At 37.8% G+C, this 20,689-nt stretch overlaps 1 protein-coding gene across 2 annotated transcripts in view; it reads left to right on the top strand.

Annotated features, from left to right (window-relative positions):
- The window catches only part of PUDP (pseudouridine 5'-phosphatase), a 77,025-nt gene that overhangs the window by 46,485 nt on the left and 9,851 nt on the right, over positions 1–20,689 (top strand). For both annotated transcript variants that reach the window (XM_063392806.1, XM_063392807.1), the window contains exon 3: positions 1,894–2,123. In XM_063392806.1, coding sequence (XP_063248876.1) covers positions 1,894–2,123 — 230 coding nt within the window. The remainder of the gene's footprint in view (positions 1–1,893; positions 2,124–20,689) is intronic.

Here is a 20,689-nt window from a genome sequence, read left to right as displayed (position 1 = left end):
CCTTCTGCTTGTGTAATCTTTGGACATAAGTAACAATACGCTTATGTGTGCTAGCCTTGCTAAACATTGCAGTTTATTAAATTCCTTAGAATGAATGCATTTTACTTTAGGGAGGAGACACTTATACTACTGCTTTACATTAAGGAATCTCAGTGCTTCCATTAATTTAATATAGACTTACTTTGCATGATTCAGAATGAGGATGTAAACTATTTGGACTAAAAAGCTGGCTTGTATTTAACATCATATTTCAGGACATAGTAACATCATTTGGGAAAAAGTGCACTTGCTTAGTATAATCTCTTAAGGGAAGGCTTCTAAATGGCTGATGTACTGACCTTAGAGGAGCAGTAGTGCTTGCTATGTCTGTCCATCTCAAAATCTAACATTAGAGAAGTGCATGTATTTAAAGTTTAAAGGCCATCTTCAAATATAAGCATGGAGCTGGAAATGTCAGTTATTAATTGTTTGATTAGATTCTGGAGAATAAATGAGAAATCTGCAGAAATTCATACCTACAAGTCCTATTTCCAGATAGGTAGATCAGTTACTGCACTTATTTATTAATCTACACACTTTATTATCAGTAGTACTTACAACTTCTCAAAGTTGGGCATATGACTATACTTGGGAATAACGTATGTCAGATAACGTTGTTTATAGAATTGAATGGCTGGATTGCAAGGAAAATAAAAATCAGAGGTGGTGAAGTGGCAAAGGAGGAGTAGGAATGGTTTAAGGGAGTGGAGACCAGATGTAACGATGATAGTGAATCAGGAGGAAGAGAATAAGATTATTTTTGTACTGCGAGGCGTGAAAAATAGGATAAGAATTAATGTAGTTGGAAGATGAAAACAAAATTATGTTCAAGTTGTTTCAAAGAACCAAAATCATCTGGAGTCTACTTGAACCAAAACTACCTGAAATTAATATCTTGTGTCCAGTACAGTTGGGATTTATGCCAAAAAGCACAGCTGAAATTATTTTACAGGTATGGAGGATTTTCTCATGTGAATTGATAAAAACCAGACATCCACACTTGTTCTTCATTAGATAATGCTAATTGTTTTATCTGGGAAAGGTATCCAGCATTTAGAACGCTTCAGCAAAGGACAATTAAAACCCCTTCAGAGAAAACTCAAAACTTGAACCGAATAACAAAGTATGTTTCCCTTACACAGACTGGTTGTGTTTTCACTGTTCACTGCATTAACCTTCCCTAGAAGGCTGGATCAGATTGAAGTTTCTATCCATTAGGCTTGAGGTGTTCATTACTCTGGGTTCACAGCATCAATGGATAAAGCTCTGGTATTAACGACTGTGACTGACAGCTGCTCTCCTCTGCCCAGTGTTACTTGCTTTAGTAATTGCAAAAGAGGGAAACTGAGCTCTCTTACAGGCTGGCTTGTGCCCCCTTGATACCTACTTCAGAAATTAAAACTCTGCAATCCAGTGAGAAGGGTATACTTCTTTGATTTTTTTTTTCCCCAGGAGCATAATTGTATATGAAAGAAAATGTTCTCCCAAACTCGTAGAGTTTCAGCTAATAAACTTACATAATGTGGAGACATAGCTTAATGAGTTTCTAGTTGGGCTCATTATGAGTGATGTTAATCACATTTTTGACATATTTTGAGAAAAGCATTGTTTGATAATAGGAAAAATATGTATATAACTTACAGAATGTTCCATGGTTTTTAAGTGTAGAAGGAACATTTCAGATATAACGAGAATTTTCTTTTACACTGACTATTTGAAATAGGTTTATTACATTCAGTAAGACAGCATTGTTGAATTATTGCTACATGTTTTGTAATTGGGTATAAACATTAATACATATATCAACTTACATGCATATATATATAAACTAAAATGTATATATTTGTCTTGCAGGGGTTAGTAAGCTGATCCATCATTTACACAAACACAAGATACCCATAGCTGTTGCCACCAGCTCGAGTGAAGAGTCATTTCAGAGAAAAACAACCAGACACAAAGACCTATTTCGTCTTTTTCATCATATTGTGCTGGGAGATGATCCTGAGTTGAAGCGTGGCAAGCCACATCCTGATCCATTTTTACTTTGTGCAAAGAGATTTCACCCTCCTGCATCACCAGAGAAGGTAAGAGGGGGAGGACACAAATTAAATTTAGGAATTTTCTGTTTGGGCTATATTTGGATTTTGTTTTTAAGGTAATAAAGACTTAGATTGATATAAACATTATAAAAATCAGCAATTCCTGTTTTCAAAGATGTTTGTGCTATCAAAGAGAGAGATTTCCCCCACTACATCTGGAGTTTGTTATGCAGATGGCCCTGATTTGCTACATGGCAGCATGCAGTAATAGGAAAGTGTAATGATTTTCTGCTGTATACATAAATCTGCAAGCTTAACTTCACTATTCAGGGTTTGGAAACAGTTATTTAAACATAGGTCAGTTTATTTTTCATACATTCATGGCTGATTTACCTCTTAAGTGTCAAAACATTAAATATAGTTCTTTGTGAAGAGGACATATATTTTTCTGAAGCTACATCTTTCCACTACCAGTCTAAATCTCTGAGATCATAGTTCTTGTTTCCGATTTAAAACTGTCAGAGCAATCTTTCTCAAATAGTAGATGTGTTTAGTTTTCCTATTACTTTACAAACTATTCTGAAATGGAAATCTGTAGGAAGAATATTTCACATAAACTGAGAGTTCGTTAAAATAATGTCTTAATTTTTATTTTAAATTAATTTGCCTTTATCCTTAGAATATTTTTCTCACTTCTCTGTCCCAAGTGAAACATAAGTTCTGAAGTTTTGGAGTTAGTTTCATTACTGCAGAAAAATGCATTACATGCTAATTTTAAGGAAAAAGATTAGGTAGATTAGGCTGTGATTACTGTTCTCTCAGTAGAATTCTTGGGGAGAAAAGGCTACACAAATACATATGGAATCATTAACTAAGATTCCTCACCTTTCATATTTCAAGTTCTCATCCAGAGTCTAAATGATAATTTCATTGCCTGGGAATACAAAGTGAATTAAGTTTGATGCAGTGTGGTTTACTGTTGAACAGAACCAAACTGGGTCTGGGTTTTGGGTTGGTTTGATTTTTTGTCTGTTGCAATTTCCCTTGATGTTCTGTATATGTGGATCTACTTCATTTGTAAGCTTGGGTGATCAGAATTATACACCAAATGCACATAACCAAGGAAATTGAATGTTAGCTGTGTTAATGGCAAATTTAACTATAATTTTATGGGAGGAGCAGAAGGATGCTTCCCCAAAACACTTAGTTTGTGTGGTTCTATTTCAGAAAACCCACAAGGTGGTAATACTTAAAAAGAGCAAAAACATTAAAAAACAACCCAAAAGGAAGCAACAAAACCAGTGAACCAGTGACACTGTGTAGATACTTGTATCCTTTAGTTGTGTGAGGGTTGGGAAAAATATATGAAGAAATAGTAACATATAGTAACAATACAATAGTAACATCTGTTACAAATAGTAACATCTGTATTGAACTTAATATTTTTATACTTAAAAGGTATGTTAGACAGTCGAAGTCACAGTCAAAATACTTTTGTATTTTTATTTTTGTTAAATTTTCTTTGAAGAAGGGCATAGATGTTTGAATCCATTTTTTTTTTTTGTAAGAAGTTTACGGCATCAGATTCCCTGAGTGCAGATAATTCAGCTGAACTTCATTGTTGTTGTTGTTTCATGTACAAAAGTCACAAATGTTAAAGTGTGGGAAATTCACACATGCACAGAATTCCCAAGAGGAAGGAAATGAAAACAGTACATGAGAACCTATCCAAAACATTTGTGACCAGTTGCAGTGTAATGATCTCGTCTACAGTGTTTTGACCCATGCAGTGAACTAACAGAGCTACAGGTTTGGATTTCTTGCCAACAATCATTAACATACAAGGTTGCAGCCAAGTATCAGGAGGTAATGTCCCCATAAGCAAATAATTGGACTCAAGCAAAACAGATTGCTAGAACATCAAAGGTAGTGCTTAGGCTCATACATCTGTGCTATATATTATTTGACTGTTTTCTGTTGGATTGGATTTACTGTGATCCCAGGCCGAGATAAGGCTCTTTGGAGCTTTATGTATTCCTAAACGTTGGAGGTTGCTCGATGAGTGCCTGCAGAGAACTTCCACTAGAGCTGCCCTCTACAGCAACCTAGTACACACCAAAACTACCCAGTGAAATAAACTATCAGGGAGAAAGTGAGAACTTTCAAGTTTGCTTTAAAACTTTGTTGGTGCTGTTAGCAAAAAATACAGTGTAGGCATAGAAAACCAAATCCAGAATTTAGCTGTAGTGTCAAATCAGCCAGTGGCTATTGCTGTGCAGGCATACTTCTGCAAGTAGACCAGTGTTTAGGTGATACATTAATGGATATATCGGCTTTGCTGTCATTGAAGGATGTCATAAATATCCATCTTGAAATTTCTTAGATGTTGACCTTTTGATTTGCAGTCTTTGGTTAACTAGGAGCTGAATAAGCATAATGATAAAATGATAGCACAGGAATTTCAAAAAAGATACACCCTGCAAATTCAGCCTAGGTCTCCTGTCTTGTGCTGCATGAAGCATCATATGAACTTGCAACACTAGTAACAATGAATAGTCATATAAGTAATTAAGTAAATCAGTTAGGTAATCAAAATATGATCTGGAAACTAAATAACACAAATTTTGTACTTCAATTTTTTTTTTAATATATTCCAAATTCTGCTCTCAAATGCACAGACGCAACTTGTATGAAAACCATCTGGAGCTGTACATATGTAGAAACAATGTGTTCCTGAATATTATAGAAATTTCAGGCCACAGTGTTCAAAACACTGTGTTCTTTTTCATACATTTTATTTAGATGATTGAAAAACACTTTTCATAGCATTATTTCTGTTTGGATTCTGGTCAGGTATAACAGATACAGCGAGACTATATCCGCATAGATGATTTGGCTTAACAGATACCAGCCCAACTAGCCTAGCTTGACGTAAACAAGTCCCTAGACACAACAAGGATAAGTTGGATTCAAACCCAGTCAGAGGACCTCAGTCAGCCACTTTGAAGCACAGATACACAGATACACCCATATCATTGGCCAGTGAGCTGGGCAGAGTTAAGACCCTTGGCCAATCTTGTCTGTAAGTGTGAGAAATTTTAAAACCCTGTAAAAGGGGCTTTCAGACAATAAACGAGGCTGTTGCCTTGTGATCCTTGAGTGTGTGTGTGTCGCATCCCTGTCTTTGACTTCATTGTGACAGTCAGGGAATACTTAAACAAACTGGACATTAATAATCTAAGGATCCTAATGGGATGCGCTCTCAAGTGCTGAAAGATCTGGAAGATGTCATTGGAAGACCACTTTCCATAATCTTTGATCTGCCATGGCCATTGGGACAAGTGCTTGAAGGCTGGAGACCTGAAATGTCACTCCTGTGTTGAAGCCAGGCAAGAATGATTACCATGAAAATCATTTCTAGGCACAGTAAGGACAAACAAACTATAACTAAAACAAAAATAAAACAAACTATAGGGAGTAGTCAGTATGACTACACCAAGGGAAAATCATGCTTGACAAACCTGAGTCATTGTCTACCTGAACTACAATAGTGCCTGTGACACTCTCACCTGTATGAGGATGAGCAGACAGTGAGGTGGTTTGAAAACTGGCTGAGTGGCCAGAGGGTTGTGATCAGTGGCACAAGTCTAGTTGGATACCAGTGGTGTGCTCCAGGGGTGAATACTGGGTTTCTACATCTGTTTTTACCTGGTTTTCAGGTTTTACCCTGTTTCGCATCTTCTTTAGTGGTGTGGATGGGTTAAGAAAATGCTCAGTAGGATCTTATTAATGCATATGAATACCTGAAGAGAAACTGTAATGAAGGAGACTGTGTGAGCACAAGGAAACGCATTTTTTTTTTTTTTACTGTGAGGATGGCATAGTACAAAGGTTGCCCAGGAGGTTATGGAGATACTCAAAATTTGTCTGAACACAGTCCTGTACAGCAGAGAGGGTTGGACCAGATGAGCTCTGGAGGTCCCTTCCAGTCTCACTCATTCTGTGATTCAGTGATTACCTTCACAGGTTTGATCTGGGGAGAAAAAAAAGGAAAAAAATACTTTTGCTGAAAAATATTTTTCTGTTCCACTTTAATTTATAGAGCTCACATTATTTAAAATCATGCTTTTGGAATTTGAAATACTAAAATAGTTATTTTTGATTTAAAAGAGTTTATTCTAACCAGGCCATTTGTGTGTATTTTTATAATTTGTACGTATATATATTTATATATAATCTATAACTTTTCAGTACTATCTTGAAGATGTTTTGTTTCATAATAACAAAAATGATATGCAAATCAATTTATTTTAAATATGGCTCTGAATCAGAGGGTTTCTGTCATCAGCATGCCAACATTTATACATATTTCCAATATACTTCTGTCATCAAAACTGCAGAGATTAATTAACTTCCTGCTTAAGGGTGTTGAAGGCTAAGGCATTTCTTTCCAGTATTTTGGTTAATTTGCCTATAGCTTTTCTGTAAAATAAAGGACATTAGTAGTACTTTAAAAGCAAATAAATCCATTTATATCCGCTTTTTAAACAGAGGGATAGATTGTAGTAATACAAATGGTCATAACTCTCTTATGAAGAATCAATCTGTTCTATTTAAAAAGTTCCTAGTGATATAAATCATTGCCTTAATTTAAAACACCATTTCTTTGCAGTTTCTTCCATTTCTAATTAATTAATTGATCCCATAGTTACAAATAATCTCTGTACCAAATCTAGAGAGAGCTCATTAAAATTTTTTCAGACTGATTAAATGGCATTAGGATTTATGAGTCTCGGTGGGCATTTTGTCATAGAACGGAGAAGTTCAAAGAGAAATTTTCTGCGACGTTTTTGCTGTAGAAGATACAAGGAGAGAACAGTTGATTCAGAACATTATGACATTGAAATATTTTGTAATTTTATTCTATATTGTAAAAATGAAACAGGATAAAGAAGGCTGATTTAGCACTTAATGTGGCCATTGTTGTTATGAGCTTTTGTAAAAAAGATATTTAAACCATCTTTTTGTATTATCCCCTTCATTTTTAATTTTTTTCTACTTTTTTCCCCCTACTCAACTCCTCCATTTTAGTATATGTATGTAGTATATATGTTTTACTCACTGTGGTTTTTCAAATAAGCCAGTATTTAATTAGTGTTGTTGCTGTTATTTCTTGTGCTTACCTGGAGGTTTAATATATTAGGAGTACTTTATTTAAAGTACAGAAATTACAGACATGAACAGCCATTCTAGGTGGTACACTGAGCTGTAAATTGGAATCCCTGCTGTTCAAATCAAATGTTTTAGTCACCATAAATCTGTCCCTTTTCCATTTTATGAATTAATTGGCTTATACTCTCTCCTGAATGTTTACAATTCACTTTTTTTATTATTTTAGAAATAAAGCCATTAAATGTAAAAACATAGACATTTTTAGCTTGGTTCAAATATATGTCAATGACTGTTTCTTCAAGCTTGGCTCTAGTCTTTCTTTGCATAGACCTAGACTACCAGGTCTATAAACCAGACTAAAAACCATTCTGATTTACTCAAGCCGTGCTGTCTTATTTCCTTGGACTCACAGTTCTTATCAGGTGTTTTAGCATATTATTAGATTATTTGTTTTTTCCAGTGAATATAACCTGTGATGGTAATGGTCAGAATATAGAGTTTCAAGTGCTAGGCTGCATTCAGGAAGAGAGGTGACAAAGTGTTTGTAGGTGATCACTGTTCTCAGACAGTGTGGTCTGACAGAGGCAGATACAACACATGCCAGTGGCTGCTGATTATGAAGAAGGATCAGTGTTGCTTCGCAACTCTTTCTGGCTGAAGGTGCATTTTGAGGCAGAAAGCAGAATTTGGTCTTTCCTTTCAGAAACTACTGGACTTCCTTGTCTGTACTGATGTATTAGTTCGTTAATTAATCAGGCATTTGATGGGTTAGAGTCAATAACTTCTTGCCTTGTTTGATTTGTTGATGCCAACTCCAGTGTAGCAATGTGGTTAGCAGACTGAATGAAGGTCTGGGATGTTTGAGTGTTTCTGGGATGTGTTTTTTTGTTGTTCCTCATCTGCAGGGTTGTTCTGTGTCTGTTCCTGTTAGCCTTGCATCGTGAGCTACACAATGACGAGCTTCCAAACACAGCAAAGATTCTCCCATGGCAGAGGTGTGTCGTGGGGATGGTGCACCCTGGGAGATGGTAACTGATTCAGTGCCACAAGAGGTTGAAACCACTGCTCCTGAGTACACACACCTTGCTTAAGTGTTTTGCAGCAAAAGCAGAGTTCACTCCGTTAACAAATTTAGATTACGTAGGTTTCACTGTTATTGTACACAGAGTGATTAAAAGGCAAATGAACTATGTCCCAGCATTTGTGTGTACCAGATTAGTTTAGTTCTGTCATGTAAAACATGCCCTGAAATGTTGAAATTGGATAGCAGGTGAAATCTGAGAGGGTGTATCTATGGACTTGGGAAAAGAATGTTTCAACTTGTCTGCCTTCTAACCAAGATGAGGTGCCAAGTCCCAGGAACCTCCCTTTTTCTGATTTTATAGCTTTTTGAAGAAATGGGCTTTTTTGCATTTATGTATGCATCCAAAATTGCCCAGTCTTAACAGCTTGTGTCTTTTTATCAGGAACTAAAAATATCTAGCAGTTAGTCTTTTGTAAAGCGTAATTGGAAAAGTAGTTCCAGCACATTTCTACACTGCCAAGAAAAATTCTCCATAGAGAACACAACAGCAATCTGGTACTTCCACTTTCTTTTTAAAGTGGATCAGAAGAAAGTTTTATCCTTGTCTTGTCCACTGTGTGGACTACTTCCCGAAAAAATGGAGTAAAATACCTCTTTGCACACTTTTGAACCTGAGAAATTCAGTCTCCCAGCCTTTGGGCTTCCTTGGGAATTGTCCTAGATACCACATGATGCATCAGCTCTTTGCTCAGAAGGGTTCTTGGCTAGAACTTATTCCTGAATTCTTGAAGACTTTACTTTTCTTGTTCTACAATGTCACTGAAGGCATTTCTAGATGGTAAGTTGTTTTTTGATTATTTAGTATATGTTGCTGGAATAATTCCTGTTATTATGAGGCACTGCAAAATAATAAACAGCCTAACTTTTTTATCTTCCTCTCCCTGCTGGAGAAGCTATTGATATCAGACAAACACTGGAGAAATTTAAAGGAATAAATTATAATTAAATTGTAATTTTAAAATGTGTACTAAGCAGTTTAAAGTAATTAGGTATTGAACAATATAGTTTTATATGTAATTCCAGAAGCTTTAGAGTTTGGGATGCAAATACAGCTCTCCAGTGGAATGTACTTCTATTGTGACACACTGTTGAACAGCCTGTTGGCTGAATCCTGCCCCTTCCTCAGCTGCTACATAGTCTAAGCATGTAGCCCTTACTTGTGTCTCCCAGGCTGGATGATGAAGTGTGTTATTAGGACGCTTTCCATCCAGCTGTAGAGAAAAGAACACAAGGTATTTCACCATGTCTCATAATCTAGGACTTCTTGTCACAACCCATGGGTAGAGGATGTGATGTTGGTTATAGGTTCTTGACGGGTGGAGCAAAGGCACTGGACCACATTCCAGGGAACTCTTGTTTTCTTATGCAGTCTTCTTAACTGTGGCAGCCAGCCCAATGTTTACACTCAGAAGGTATTGGCTAACACAACCTTAAATTCTTACGATACATTTCCACAAAAAGCATCAGCTAACAAGCCCTTGGTTTGGTACAGTACACGTCACAGCTCCCACAGAAACCTCTTCAGAAGATGCTGGCTCACAAACATGCCACCACACCACTGCACAAGGTAATGAGTTGGGGTGGGGGAACTGTGCAGGCGTCTTAAAGAGGAGCAGGAAGTTGGCTCAGGACAGCACTGCTCCACATCCATGTGACCTCTCCTCTGATCACTTTTCCTGTAGCAATACTCTGAATATTTAAGACAAAACATGCTTAGATCTGGTCCTCTTCACTACTATACACAGGCCATTATTCATAATGGACCATTATTTTGTGCTTAAAAGATAATTAGAGGAAAGAGACTGTTTGTTTGTTTGTTTTCAGTTATCATACTCTCAGTTCCTATGGTTGATTTACTTCCTCCCTTTTCTTCTGAAGCATGTGTACTTGTGTGTTCACACGTGCACTCACCCACTCTACCAAACTACCCCTCCCCACGCTGGCAGTTTTTATTATGTATTTGTGGAAGAACAATGAAATGTTGTATGGCTTGCAAGTAATTTAACTTTTAAGTGTTCCAGACATTGCCCTTGTTACTGCAGTGCATGTTTATTTATGGATGTATTTGTCTCACAGAGATGAAAAAAAGTCATTGAAATTCCATGCAAAAAGTAACCTGGTCAAGGTTTGCTTTCACTTGAAGGTATCTTAATGACTGGAAGAGGAAAGAGGGATTATAATTAGTTCTTAGTCTTTGGGGGACTCTACTTGGGGGGGTGGAGAGGTAGGAATACTTTTTTTCCCTTGCATTTGTCTTGATAATGTATCAAGTAGCTGCTGAGGGACTTGATGAAATGTGATGCAAAATAATAAATTATGCTCTGCAGCCTTCTTTGCTTCTACGTGAGGTGAGTCTGTAAGCACAAAGAAACTGGTGCACCTCCAAATTCAAAAAGCATTATATTCAGATTAGCAGGTCACTGGAGATACGTTGCTAATTGTTTTAGGGAACTCATTATGGGTATTATCACATATTAATTATGCATGGTAAGTAGGAAAAAAGAGGGGGGAAATCCTTGTTTTATGATAACTCGCTCACTCAGTTATCTTTTCCTACTTTCAAGACCTTGAGCGTTTTCTTAGAGATGCCAAACAGCAGTCATTGAATAATGAGATTTTAATTAACAAGAATTCTCACAAAAATGTTTTAATGTTTTTTGAGTTACAGCAAGCATGAATAAATCCTCTTTCAATGAGATCTAGTGCACTGATTCTCTCTGTATCTGGAGTTACCTTTGTAATCACCCAGAGCTTGTTGTAACAAGCAGTGGTTTCAGGACAAAGAATGAAGACTGAAAGAAGGAATTGCATTGTTGGCAACATTGTTTGGCTTCTTCTTTGTAAATTACTGTCATGGAGAAACCTCTGGAAACTTTTGCAAGACTACAGTGTTGTTTTAATGCACTAAGGCTAGGGAATTAGGAGGTTTTTTGCTCTTTGTTTAAACTACTTGTTCTTTGTAGAGATGTGCTTGTAGGCAGTTTTCAGAGAGTTGATAGAGTTCTTATTCTGTTGTGTGATAAAGAATTTGTAAGAGTCTGTCTTTTTGGCATGATTGCAGAAAACCTACACATAGAAACATCAATTAACACTGGTAAATTATTTATAGTCTGAGCAGGGCAAAGCTTTTTGCTCAGACTCATTGTTGCATCACAAAATAAGTGCACTTTTAGAGGGTGATTACAAAGTGTACTCCATAAAGCATTATTGGAGATTTTTTTTCATTATTATTGTAATAGGTGTTATAAAGGTAAGACTTTGTAGTATACAAAAGAACTGAAGACATCAGGACTTGTCTGCTAAAAAAGGATGCTTAACATTTCAATTTCAGCATCTTTTGATCTTAGAATAATAGCATAATTCAAAACTAAGAAGGAAATGTTCAAGTTAAACTTCAGTAAGACTGAAGAGATTCTGATTTGAAGTAGAATACAATTCCAAGCGGTTGTAGAAATGCTGCCCTCCTATTCCTTTAAAAGATCTTTTCATTTTTATCTAAATGACACTAAAGATAGGAATTGCTGTTCATGCTCAGATTCAGTGTCCAGCTTATTTGGTACCATCTCTGATGACACCTAATAATCACAGCTTGATAATCACCTTTTAGCTAGAGGGGGTTAATTTATCCACTTAAATTCTGTTGCTCCCGTATTAAGGTGTTTTTAACAAAAAAAGACAAAAAATTAGGCTATAGAAACCCTTCCACAGGATCTGTGGTTTTCCTTGGTACTGCTGCGTGCCTGGGACAATGAATTCTGTATATGTTGCGTATGTTCCAGTGTCAGCTTTTCACATGTTATGAATGGGAAAGATAAGAAGTAATTGATCTACTGCTCAATATTGTAAATGCTGCTTGTCACATCCCTTTTTATTTTTGCTCCATAAATTAAGCTCTTTAGAGTCTGTTCAAAACTTCACCATCTCTGGAAGGGTTGTATTTGGGATTTTTGTGGGGATGGGGACAGTGATGTGGTTGGTTGGTTTTCTCTTCGTAAGCATTGTGATTGCGTTTCTTCAGATTCTTCCTATCAAAAAAATTTTAACATAGAATAATGTCTGTAGGACATGCTCCATGTACATCATGGAGCATTCCAGATGAGATAATTTTGTATATGTCTGTGAATATAAACAATATCATCCAAGCTCCAAGTTTTTGCTGAACTGGTCTCCCAAGTTCTGAGTTTTCACTGAGCTGTTTACAGTGATGTCCAGTATTTAAACCAAATGTTAGAAAATGTATATTTATTTACATTTATTTTTTTCCAGCTAATGTGTACTGCCACATTCCTTGACCATTTCATTTCATTTGACACTTGACTAATGATTAGACTGCTACTATCACTCCAAAGTTCTTACAGATGTTATTCCAGATGACCTACAAAACTGTGTGTTATCAGCAGGTTTTATCAAGTATAGAGATTAGGATTACTTCAGTAATCCTAATACTTCCTTGTAGCTACTTCAGTAGTCAATACTTCCCTGAATAGCACCAGAATTACTTTGAAATACCACTGCATATTTTTTAAGACAGTGGCAGTGGTAATGGAAATGGCTGTTGATGTTAGTAACTCCTTCACTTCATAGGTTAGTTGCTTCAAAGCTTCAAGGTTTTGTTAACTAGCAAAGACTAGTTGATGAGATTTCATCCATTGCTGAAAATATCTTCTGTTACAAAACATGTTTTCCTCCATCAGGAAATTGTCTTCTTTCTCCTAAGCAAACACCTGGTCACAGTGATCTATTCAGTTTGTCTCCAGAACGTATTATTGCATCCTGTAGCTCAGACTGGAGACATTAGAGATTGCCTATTGTCCTGAATTTCAGAACTATTACAGACTCAAAATATTACTGATTCAAAAAAGTGCCATGGGCAGAAAGCATAATAGTATGTAACTTACTGCTTTTCACTTTCAATAATGCAGTTATCCCAAGCAAATTAAAACAGAACCTTTCATTTTAGAAAGAAGGATCATGTATCTGAGGTAGAATGCATTTGCAGTCTTTAGATTAGCTACGCTAGATCATTTGAAGATTGATATCAGTTGTGAGTTTTTAAACTTCCAGACTAAAAATTTTCATTGAGAAGGTTTTTCTTTTTAAATTTCAGCAAAAAAATGTTAGCATTTTTTATGGTGTTCCTCAGAAGATAGTTTTTTTGCAGTTATAGTAATAACTAGTACAATGGTTATAATTCCATGAAGAGTAATATTGTGTAGAGTAGGTGTTTGAAGCTTGGAAAGGTGGAATTCCTGTAGCCAGGAGTTCTAGAAGTCAGGAATAATGCTATGACTCTATGATACTATGACCAATACTGCATCTGGGAATGCTTCCCTGGTTTCCTGATGTTTGTGTACTGCTCAGTGGGGTCATGATATTTACATTTAAGTACATATGAAACCATGAGGGGACAAGAAGCATCATATTCATGTATGCTGGATCACAGGCATGGAGCATGCTCTTTACAATTGCTGGAGCACTATAAAATAAATGTAAACATCTAAGACTATAAGAAGTACAGACACAGCTTGTAGAAAATAACCACTATACAAACACACTGATTGGCATTTATTTAATGAACATTGAGGCTTTTTTAGTGAACAAGATTCCAAATTCTTATTTTAGATGGCAAGACAGTATTGTCCCTCAATTCTCCTCAGAGCTAGAGTTAACAGAGGTCATTCCTGGTAAAAATAAGAATCTCTTCTTTCAGCTGGGTTCTCTGCTGCTCTGGAGCAAAAGTGATTTAAGCAAGACAAATTTTAGTTAATAGCCCAGTATTAAGAAAGGGAGGAAGAAGAGCATGTACCATTGATTCCTGAAAGAGTGTATTTTTAAATATACTGCTGGAGAGGGATGAAGAATGTAGGCATGAAGATTGTACAAGGCACAGAGGTCAGCATGATATAAGACATACAGCTGAAAGTGGGAGAAAGAGATAAAGAATGCAATTAAGTGAAAGGATAGAAGATGTCTAGGGAGTAGAAGGAAATAAAAGCAAGACATAAGTAATTATGGGTAGGATAATATAGGGCCTTGAAGGTGAAAATGAAAACTTGAATTTGTAACTGCATTAAGTAATCTATATACCTTCATTATAAATAATAAAGAGTTAATAGTGTGCAGTAGCCCATTTGTCCTTAAGGCTTTCTCAAGCATTTTTTTAGGGAGTGTAGGTGAAGAATGAGGAAATAGTCTATAAGTTAATGATGTATATACTGAAATAGTAAAAGCATTTACTTTTTTGAGGCTAAGCATTCTGTCTCAGTAAGATTGGTAGATGATGTGATAGACCTAACATTACAACAAAAACTCTTCAAACATTTAGAGTCTAAATTTAAAATCTCATGAAGATAGTGGAAAGAAGAGTCAGCTGCAAATGTGCACTTTGGCATGTCTCTCAAAGAAGTTTTCTTTAAAAGCACTGATGTCAGAGTTTCGTCTTTTATTCTGGTATTGCATTAACTGGTAATTCTAAAGTGTTTGGACAGTTTGTTATTGTCCCTTTCCCCTGTCTATTGATTTTTTTTTCCTTATCATCTTAGCAGTCAGTTGAAGAGTGAGCATGCTTGAAAGATGATTGTTGACTTTGAGTAGGCTGGTAGAAGACTATTTTAGTGATACGTTCACATTTACAGCTCCTCTTTACAGCTGATATTAGTAAGTGACAGCCTTAGTTTTCTTTAAGATGATGAATACTTAGTGCAGTAACTTCCTTGTTTCTCTGATTTTGTTTAAATAATACAGTGCTAATAAATGGTGCATGAAATGTTCCATAAGTCAAATACTTAGAAAAGGCCTTCAGTGTAGTTTTTCTCAGAAATTTTGAAATGTAACTATTATTTGCTAGAACAATTCAGTCTCACCAGCTTTCACACCATTTTTAAAAATCTGCCAATTGAGTCTTTAGATTCTATGTCTGAGTTGAATATGTGATCTGGTTTTGTGTAAAGTAAAGTGATTACTAGTAAGAGCTTCAGGCTCAGTGTCAGTCCAGGAATGAAGAAATCCATCACAGAATGCTGTATTTTAATAAAAGGATTTCAGCTACTCGGCAGTATAAAGACATAATAATGCTTGTGACATGCTGTGGTATATTGCTTCAAGATCAAACTGAACATTGGAATAATAGCAGCATTGAGAAGAAAGGAAAAATAGGATGTCTGATTTGAGCATTGCTTTTTCTTGTATTGATTTCTATATTTCCCGTAGTGTATGGCATGTCAGGATCTGGTTATAAAGACCTGTAAAAGAAAGTACTTGGATTTCTGGCCTTGCATGTTAGGTGTCATAAACTTGCATAGAATTGGATGGATCCTAAGGAGGATCTGCTAGCAGGGGTTTGTGTTAAAAGCTTGTTTGCAGACCCACAAAAGAGCTGAAAGAGGTGACAGCACGTGGGGGATCCCAAATCACACTTTCCCAACAGTTGCCACGTCTGTCACAGAAGTCATCATCCCATCAGGTGCCCATCTCCATATGGCTGGGGCAGCACAGAGTCCCAAAGGTAGACAGAAGCTCAGATTAGGGACTCAAAGGGAGGGATAGGCTGTGGGGACCCTCCCAGGGCTGTTCCAGAAGCACTGTCAAGGTAAATCAATGCTGGATCAATCATTTTGGACTGAGAGGAGATGCTGCCTAGGGTGTGGCATTTAATATGTAATGCAGAGGAAGAGAATTTGGGGTTTGATCAGGGTTTATTACAGGGAAATAGAGGGATAAGACAATAAAAAACACTGGATGTGTAAACAGGTGACACATTTGGCTGGTCAGTGCAGTTTGTCCTGTGTTAGCAAATTCCACTTCTAACTCTTCCTGGCTGAAGGGCATCTGGTCTGTGGTCTCTGTGTGTGTGGCCAGCAGCCAGACCCAGGCAGAGGCCCATGTGTTCATGGTGCCAGCAGCTGGAGCTAGCATGGATCTGGGTGCTGGCAACTGGACAAAATGAGGTGCCAGCCCACAGCCTGGGACTGCAGGTCCCGGGGGCCCAGCCCAGACATCTGCAGAGCCAGTGGCCAGGCTGAGTGCATGCGTGTGAGCACTAGAGAAGAGGCAGCTGAATGACCCTGTGGGTCCTTGGGAGTGCTGAGTGTACCTGGATTGATCTGTGTATCTAGCCTTAGGTATTTATTTATTTATTTGTGTGTGTGTGCGTGTGTGTGTGTGTGTGTGTATGTTTGCTGGTGTTTTCTGCGCAATATGTGCTCAGCCTTGCTACTCTTTGGGCTGGCAGCATGGAGCTGTGGCTGCCTCCCCTTTGTCAGGCTATTTAGATGAGGGTCTATCCCAGAACAGGAGTAACCCATTCCCTAGCACCACATGTTTCTCTCTATAAAGGGAGATTGGATAACCTGGTCGTGTTCCAGGTCAGTATCATGCTCCTTCTGTTTCAGTCTCCTAATAAACTGCCACCTTTCTGAACATCTCTCAAAGCCATTTGAGCTGACCTGCTTAACAGAAAATATTCAAAAAAATGCAGAGCTATTCTGCTATTCTGTTTCCTCTTCCCCTCTTCATACTGCCCAAAGGTGGAGGATGTTTTCTCAGTTGAGATAGTCACCATAAAAGTCTGTTTGAATTTCTAACTTCATGCTTTTTTTATATTTGAGCAAATAAGTTTGTAAATACTCCTTTTTTACTTAGAATTCCTCTTACTACCCTACCTTCCTTCTTGCTTCAAGAGGAAGAAAAGGAATAGATTGTTTAACCAGAATCTGGATTTTCTGTTTACAGAGCAATAAATGTTTTGAAATGAACTGCAGTTGTATATGCTGTAAAATTGCTTTTGTTTGACAGGTTAATAAATCTTAGTCAAAGGTCTGAATGACTAGAGATATTAAAAGCTTGTGTTGCCTGACAAAACCAAACAAGCCAACCATCCTTTTGCATTTCTTTATAAATACAGCAAAGCACTCAGTATTATTTCAGTTGACCATGGCTCTCATTTTATTTGCAAAGCCTTTGTCTGTGGGTCTTCCACACAGTTGGTATGGCTTTTTTGGGTGGGTTTTGGTTGGTTGGTTGATTGGTTGGTTAGTGTGGAAAACATAAGCCAAAATCTTTTAAACCACCCTAATTGGCAAATGTTTAAAATGCTGTACTTCTTCAACAAGTAACCCATGTTCATGGTGTAGATGCCTTCTATTAACTTTTGCAGCTATGAATAAGCCTAGGAATATTAGAGAATTTAAATCAGTGTTTTCAAGCCTATACCTACATTGATCTTCTGGGGTTACTGTTATGGGACTTTCATGCATAGACATATGAGACAAGTCTACCTTATCCTTACACTAAGGATCCTTCCAGCAGCTGGATTTAGGTACTCAGTTGTCCCTGGATCCCAGTCTTGCACTTCCATCATGGCTCAGAGTCTCTCCTGTGCACACACAGACAGACCTCTTGGACAGCCCCAGATGTCACAGTCTTTTCAGCAGCTGGCCAAGGCTGCCCTGTGCCCACTCTGTCCCTCCAAGAGCCAGAACTCACTGTGTTCTTGCCCATAGGGTCATGCCTGGCTTCCAGGACACTTCAACTACTTGCCACCTACTCCAGCATGCTGTTTGCTAGCCCTCACACCCTCGCTTGCCTACCCACCATCACTGCACTGCTGCAGTGTGGGCACGTGGCACTCCTGGTCCCATGGCAGGACTGACACTGAGACCTCCATGCACATGGACAAGGGCTTGGGCAAGCCCTTGGGCAAGGGTTGCTGTGTGCACAACAGTAAGCCCTTGCCCAAGGAATCCATTAGAAATGGAGTTCTCCTGACCCATGGAGCTTCTCCTTTTGGCATGTCTGTGTGGGTCTGTGGCACCAGGAGTGGCTGCACCAGGGCCTCAAATGGCTGCTGGGCTTCATCCTGCCCCATCAGACAGCACAGAATGAGCTTCTGGTAGGCTGATGGGGTGTGTGACTGCTGGGATATGTCTGGGAGCAGCTGGCCCAGGGTGTTTCAGGCTCCCCCCACCTGCCCTTGTTGTTCCTGCCAGTCTTCTTCTCCTGTACACTTCTATCATACAAACTAATGTGTGTGTGCATATATGTATGTATTTCTGCATATGAAAATGTACAGATCCTTCTCTGTAGAAACATGGCAATTGTAAGTGCTTATTTTCCAAATGTGCTCTTTGAAATTAGTAGTAATATGATGTTTCATAACCACAGGAAGGAAAGATTCTTATTAATTAAGATCAGCCTACCTGAGCCGTATTCCTTTTCTTCAAGGAAAGTAGTAAGGAAGGCAACCAAAGCAGGGAGAAAAAGTTTTTTAGTTCTTGGGGTAGTAGGAAAACATGAGGAGAACCTTGGCTGGAATCCTCTGGCAGTACCACTGCAAAGCACAAGAACATCTGATTGAGAAAAACATTTTGAGTGCCATGAGCAACATTTTCTCTTTTCATCATGGTGTAAGATACTGAGTATCTATGTGACCTGGCTCAAAAGGACAATTGTCACTTGATTTTGTAAGATTTTCTCCTCATTACTTTTGGTAACAAAGCTAAAATGTGATCTAGCTGAGCATATAATAAAAGTGTTTCCAGACAGAGTAATTGTTTCTTTCCAGTTTTAAGCCATCATCTTGATATCCAGTAGAACTACCTGTTAAATTCCTACTTTTGCTGTCATTGAGGAGACTGTTCTCTGTGGCTTTGAAAGTATTGAAGTGTTTTTTCTGCAGATGCAGGGTCCATGGAGAAAAAAAAAAAATTTAGTGTCTTTTCTGACACTGTTCTGCATGCTAAGATTAGAACGTGCAAACCTTTGAAGACTATGAAACAGGTGTTTTTAGCCACACCATCAAGATCAGCAGACCCAGAACATAAATCCCAAAGTCAGACTTTATGTGTGGATGAGATTATCAGTCCTCAGTCTTTAGACATATTTGCTATTTGACTTATTAGTTTTCTTCATTCAATGATGAATCTTACCTATAGCTCACTAGCAGCAGCTGGAATCAATTAGAAAAGACTTGAAATATAATAGAAATAGAATATAATAGAAATAGAATATAAAAGACTCCTACAACTTCTTAAAAAAAAAAAAAAAAGGAGAAGAAAATCACCTGAGCCATTTCCTGTGTGCTGAATCACAAATTTTGAGATTCTCTTTTGTTTGTTCATCTATCCTCCTTTATTTTTTGTAGTCACAGCATATTTTACCTAGCAGCCAGAACATATAATTCAGGGGACTGTGTGGCGGTGATACTTTTTCACCTTGACACACCTGCTGCAGTCTGGTTTCCCTAGGGAATCTTTATATAATGTCTGGGTGCTGAAACTTCCAAGTTATCAGTAAAATACTGCTTGTAGCACTCAGCTGCTTGTCAATTTATCCAGATTCTTGGCAATATCTTGGCATCTATTTCTGAACTGATTGTATTACTGTGTTAGAGGTACTTTCTTTCAGGTCATGTGTTGTGATGGTTAGAACAATATAAAATCACTCTTTCCAGTATGCCATGGTAGTCTAACTAATATATACACATAATTTGTTTTTAAATAGAAGAAAAGCAGAATGGACTGTGTTTACGCAGAGACAACTTGGACTTTTTTCCAAACAAGTGTGTGTTATAAGCACATTACCTCTCATTTAGGTGCTTCTCTGTAATTTGACTGCAGGCATTTGCAGAGAAGACAATTTGTCTTTGACTTAACTGTGAAGAAATGTGTTTATTATATCAGTATTGGGGTGACTGAGATAATTCCTAATGGAGTGTTTTACATTCTCATCATAGGCTTTCCAATGGTCACTTAGTGATCCATTTTGTCTGTATTTTTTGCACATTTGTCATTCAGACCTTTACATTGAGAAGTTCCATTACAGTGCCATCTCTCTCTGCACTGAAGAATCTAGCTGCACGCTTCTGAACAGGAAAGAAAACCCAATTGATTTCCTGGGGTCAGACAAGAAGGTAATTACAATGTCTGGTGGACAGTGAATTGACCAGGAGCCAGCAATGTGCCATTGCAACCAAGGTGGCTGATGAGGAGGCGTCTTGCCAGCAGATTGAGGGAATTGATCCTGCCCCTCTACTCAGCACTGGTGAGGCCATACCTGGAAAATACTGGGTGCAATTCTGCACTTCCCAGTACAAGAGACATATTGAGCTGCTGGAGGGAGTCCAGCAAAGGGACACCAAGATAATTAAGGGACTTCAGCATATCACATTTGAGGAAAGGCAAAATGAGCTTGGAGAGGAGAAGGCTCAGGGAAGCATTAATATAAGTAAATACCTGAAGGGAGAACGCTAAGAGACAGCCACTTTTTAATGGTGCCCAATGACAGAACCAGGGGCAAGGGACCCAAACTGAAAGACAGAAGGTTCCCTCTGAGCATCAGGAAATGCTTTCTCACCATG

This window comes from Prinia subflava, chromosome 3 (genome assembly GCF_021018805.1).
Source record: "Prinia subflava isolate CZ2003 ecotype Zambia chromosome 3, Cam_Psub_1.2, whole genome shotgun sequence".
Classification (NCBI taxonomy): Eukaryota; Metazoa; Chordata; class Aves; order Passeriformes; family Cisticolidae; genus Prinia; species Prinia subflava.
The sequence above is the reverse complement of the archived record's forward strand: the minus strand, read 5'-3'. Positions and strand labels throughout refer to the sequence as shown.